The sequence below is a fragment of the Asparagus officinalis genome, chromosome 5 (assembly GCF_001876935.1).
Source record: "Asparagus officinalis chromosome 5, Aspof.V1, whole genome shotgun sequence".
Classification (NCBI taxonomy): domain Eukaryota; kingdom Viridiplantae; phylum Streptophyta; class Magnoliopsida; order Asparagales; family Asparagaceae; genus Asparagus; species Asparagus officinalis.
In genome coordinates, this window is record NC_033798.1 from 130,020,517 (window position 1) to 130,025,584 (window position 5,068).

Below are 5,068 nucleotides of genomic sequence, written 5' to 3' on the forward strand. Positions count from 1 at the left end.
ACTCTTAGGTCTGAAGACCCATGATTATCACGTTCTTCTCCATCAATTGCTTCCTGTTGCAATCCGTAACAATATGGATAAAGAAGCGTCGAAGATTATTATGGAGTATTGTGGGTTTTTCAGAAAATTATGCTCTAAAGTAATAGATGTAGATGAATTTAAAAAACTTGAAGCTGAGGTCCGAGTTACTCTATGCAATATGGAAGTAATAAGACAGGGGTAACGTCGAAGAAAATTCCAGCCAAGGTGCTTCGACATTTTCCATTAGCTCCTAGATTGCGAAGATTGTACATGAACAAAGAAACAGCAAAAAATATGAGGTGGCACAAGGAAGATCGAGTAGATGATGGTAAATTGAGACATCCTGCGTTTCGGGCTATTGCTGATACGCATTATATTTTTTTTGCATTCATTACTTGTATATGCGTTTTTGAAATTACTGTGCTAATAATTAGTTATTTTGATTCTAAGATACTTGGGCTCCATGAAACATAATGTTCGCAATCGAGCTCGTCCAGAAGGCTCGATAGCTGAAGGATACGTGGCAAATGAATGCTTTATTTTTGCATCACGTTACATGCGCCAGAAGAAAACCACGGCTCAAGTACCAGATAAGGAGAGAAAGCGTGAAAAATATCCGAGATCTCTCTTAGAACAAATTCATGCATATGTGCTGGAAAACCTTGATATGTTCGCAGACTATCGAAGGTAACAAATAACACCCGAAATATAGATGAGACTATTCATTTTACATAATGTTCGCAATGCAAACTTATATATTGTTTATGTAGGCGACATTTGGAGAAGCTTAAGAATGAAACAACCGGTAGGAATGCAGCGCATAATATTCAGAAAAGACATAGGAAAGAATTTTCTGATTGGTTAAGATTTGATGTAAGTATTTAACAATTAATTTATGAACATTCATAATATAACATCCCCTAAATATTCTGAAATTTTTTGTCTTAGGTTGATAAACAAATTCTTGATGGTACTACGTTACCAGATGAAATTATTATACATGCACAACGCCCTTATTATGAAGTGAGACGTTATAATGAGCATTTGATCAATGGATATAAATTTCGAACGCTAGAGACTGATGATAGGAGGGTAACTCAGAACAGTGGGGTGATGGGCTTGTTTGCTCAAGAATGTTTTTCAAGTACAAGAGATCAGAACCCAATTCTAGCTGACATACTATATTATGGCCAATTAGAAGATATTGTTGAAGTAATTTACGGGTTTGGTAAACCAAAACAATGTACTTACACGATGTTCAAGGTTCGGTGGTGTCCTGCAAAAAAGCAAAAGGATCATTATGGATTTACACTTGTCAATCTCCATCGAGAAGTATATACGGATGAGAAATTCATTTTTGCAGAACAAGCTGATCAGTGCTTCTTCGTGAGAGATCCGAATGTCATATCTGATTGGGTGGTTTTGTACAAGGAGCCAAGATCTGTTGTTCTACCTAATAACAATGAAAAAAATATTGAAGAAAGTGAATATAATTATAGTGAACCAATTGGTTCATCTGATGATGTTTGGCAAGAATTCTCTTACGCACAGAATGTGGCGTTGGATGTAGGTATGTAATATATATGTTACACTGCATTAAAGTTTTTTAGCTAATCATAATAAGAACAATGCATTTCATAATAACTTATCTCATGAGCATGTATATTTTTTTTCTTAACTATGTTAATAATTGAAATTGCAGATGAGGAGGATGAGGAGACTCTTTGACCTCGAGGGTGATCGATCACGTAGTATCACCCCTGGTAGTGGTGCTGATGATACACTACCATCTCCGGATGCAGGTATAAAAATTAATTAATACTTTAATATATTTTATCAATTATTAATTATCTAGCTAATAGTGATTAATTTGTTGCAGATGCGGGTTATTCATCACCTGGCCCCTCTGATGCAGTACCAGAACCATCCCCTGATGCAGGTATTCAATATTATAATGCTCAATTATAATGGTTAATTAAAAACTATATTAATGATTCTCCTTTCTTATGTAGGGGATACTTGGACACCGACATATCCATCTTATACATTCCACACGGACTTGCGGCCAAAGACACAGGACTATCTTAGTTTACCTTTACCTCCAGCCTCTCATAAGTCTATGGCTGACGCAAGGAAGTACCATACACGTGCTGCGAGAAAATTAGAAGAAATGCGTGAAATGATTGAGACACGAAAGAAGGTTGCACTCGCAGCAAAGGAAAGAGAGATAGCGAATGGTAAATTGTATAAATACTTTTAATTTTCACATTTGTATATTATATGATATATTATCATGTTATTATTGTAGGTGCTAAGAAGGATCGTATCGAGAACAGACGTGGCGGAGGTAAGCCTGATTCCAAACAACCGCCAAGAGGAATGAGGGCAATAATTCGGTGGAATAGTTCTAATTTGCCCGTTGGTCCATGGTCGACCCGCTTGAATGCATATATTGGGGTTCTAGTGCGTAGAGCGACCATTATCAACCCTTATTTTCAATTTCGAGAACTACCATGGAGCGCATACGAGGCGATATGGACAGCGCTTATGGTAACTACATATTGCTATTACTTTTTATTTATTAATAATTAGTATTTGATATTAAATTATCTTTCCTAAATGTGTATGTAAATCTACAGGACTGCTTCTGCCTTGAGGACTTTGAGGGGGCTTGGAATTATGTGTTCAATGTTAAGGTTGAAGTAGTTCTCAAACAATGGAGGCATGAGATCAAACATGAAACCTATGACAGGTATGAGGAGGACTGGCAGAGGTTTTTAAACCTCGACGCCCGAGTTGACGAGGTTCATTTCACAGCTCTCCTCATGTATTGGGACAGCGATGCCTCCAAGGTTAGTTTCATGAAAATTACTTTATACTTTTAAGATATTAATTTATTGCATATTTGCTAATTTTTTTCTTTTAAAAAAGAATAAATCCACGAAGGGGTCAGAAAATAGAAGAAAGAAGCTGCATGACCACCACTTGGGCTCACACTCCTATGCCAATCTGGAGGATGTTTATTGTCAGGATACGGTAGATTTCCGTCTAAAGTTTTGATGAATTTAATGATTAGTATGATTATGAGTGTGATAATATATAATATGACAGGGAAAATCATTAATGCCAATACACTTGAGGGCGAAAGCGGCGTATGGCATTTTCCGTGATAGATATAGGGGTGATGAGAAGAATCGAGATAAGATCAAGGCAAATCTCGAGTTGGTGGTGAGAGTTATACATATCTTGTGTAGTATTATTAATTCTATTTTGTTGTTAATATTATGAGGAAATGAGAACACAAATAACATTGTCTTTACCATGAATTAATTATATATTTGTGCTTTAGGAGGGATTTGAGGCTGCATCCAAGGAGGCTGCAACTGTGTATATGTCGCAGCAGGAGGAACAATCTGAGCCGGACCCTCACATGCTTTCTGCAGAGGACAACATTACTCTCACACAGCATTTGATGGGTCATAATAGGTATGGATGTAGAAAATTTGAATCAATTTGAATACTACATTCCTATTTATATTTTTTTATCATTATTGAATTCGAGAGGTAAATTTAATATTTATTTCTCCCTAAACATAGGAGAGGGAGATATCCTCTGCATGGTGTTGGAGCTTCACCCGGCGTAAGCATGAGGTCATCCACAGCATCCTCCACAGCATTTACATCCATGAGAGCAGCCCCGCCTCGGTTCCAGGCTATGCCATTTGTCGCACGTATCTCTGCATATTTGCTTGACAAGATTGACTCGGAGCTACATATCCAGGTGACTAATGAGATGACAAGAGTTGCGCTGACGGCGAACTCGATGGATGATCTCCTGGGGTATGTCATGCAATATTTAAGCGGTGTGATTCCTCATGGCGCGTATGGTGGTGTTATACGGATTATAAGCTCGCTTGGCGATAATTCCGGTGCTGGTCAGAGCAGCACTCAGGTACCTTATTTTTTTCTTAAAATAATAAATTCATTTATATTTAATATGTATTAAACACCCCTTAATGATTATTCAATTGACCATTCAGAGTGGAGATATTGGAGGGAGCAGCACACGTTCTCGTAACCAGGATAGAGATACTGCCGACGACGACGACCGATGAGGTTTATGAGGTTTTTTGTGGATTTTTAATGCAATGAACAGCTTTATCTGTTATAACAATACTTATATGCGTGTTGGATGTTATAACAATACTTATATGCGTGTTGGATGTTATAACAATACTTATATGCGTGTTGGATTTGTTTATTACGCTGGAATTGATTATATTATGGCTGGATCTGTGCATTATGTTGGATTTGTATATTTTTGGGTTTGAATGGAATTGTCTAAAATCTTGATTATATTTGGATGGTTGGATGTATTCATATATACAGTATTTATTGTATGTATTCATGTATTGGTGTAATTGTACAGGGAAATACAAATTGTAATATATTTTTTTTGCTGGAAAAAGAGCAATCTAGACGGAATTCCGTCTAGTATGAATCAAACTAGACGGAAATTCCGTCTAGGTTGTAATAATCAACCTAGACGGATTTCCGTCTAGGTTGATTCATCATAGACGGAATTCCGTCTAGGATCAACCTAGACGGAATTCCGTCTAGGTTGACAACCTAGACGGATTTCCGTCTAGGTTGTGAACCTAGACGGTTTCCCGTCTAGGTTGTTAACGTAGACGGATTTCCGTCTAGGTTAACAATCTAGACGGAAATATAACTTCCGTCTAGGTTGGTTTCCGTCTAGATTGATCAATCTAGACGGAAATCCGTCTAGTTTGATCCAAACTAGACGGTAACAGAATAAACCAATCTACCTAGACGGATTTCCGTCTAGATGACCCAACCTAGACGGATTGTAGACCAACCTAGACGGAAATTTCCGTCTAGGTTGGTCGTTTTTCTACTAGTGTGTTAGGGATGCTTTAGTTGTTTTGAGTAGCTGACCTGAGCACCTTATAATATTGCAGATGCATATAACAGCATAAATGCTTCTAGAGGATGGATACTGCCAGTAGAGTCCAGAAAGAATGGA

At 37.5% G+C, this 5,068-nt stretch overlaps 1 protein-coding gene across 1 annotated transcript; it reads left to right on the top strand.

Moving 5' to 3' along the window:
- On the top strand, window positions 1,709-4,377 carry LOC109841359. The gene is made up of 10 exons (XM_020410297.1): window positions 1,709-1,823; window positions 1,901-1,960; window positions 2,034-2,258; window positions 2,330-2,571; window positions 2,661-2,873; window positions 2,953-3,057; window positions 3,133-3,249; window positions 3,371-3,507; window positions 3,619-3,973; window positions 4,062-4,377. The coding sequence occupies exons 1-10, from the start codon at window positions 1,724-1,726 to the stop codon at window positions 4,134-4,136; spliced, it is 1,629 nt and encodes a 542-aa protein (XP_020265886.1). The 5' UTR covers window positions 1,709-1,723; the 3' UTR covers window positions 4,137-4,377.

Bases quoted from the DNA above. Each gene is read 5' to 3' on its own strand.
- LOC109841359 (XM_020410297.1), top strand. From the start codon at position 1,724: ATGAGGAGGATGAGGAGACTCTTTGACCTCGAGGGTGATCGATCACGT. The intron at 1,824-1,900 runs GTATAAAAATTA...AATTTGTTGCAG, and splicing joins ACTACCATCTCCGGATGCAG to ATGCGGGTTATTCATCACCT. The intron at 3,250-3,370 runs GTGAGAGTTATA...TTTGTGCTTTAG, and splicing joins AGGCAAATCTCGAGTTGGTG to GAGGGATTTGAGGCTGCATC.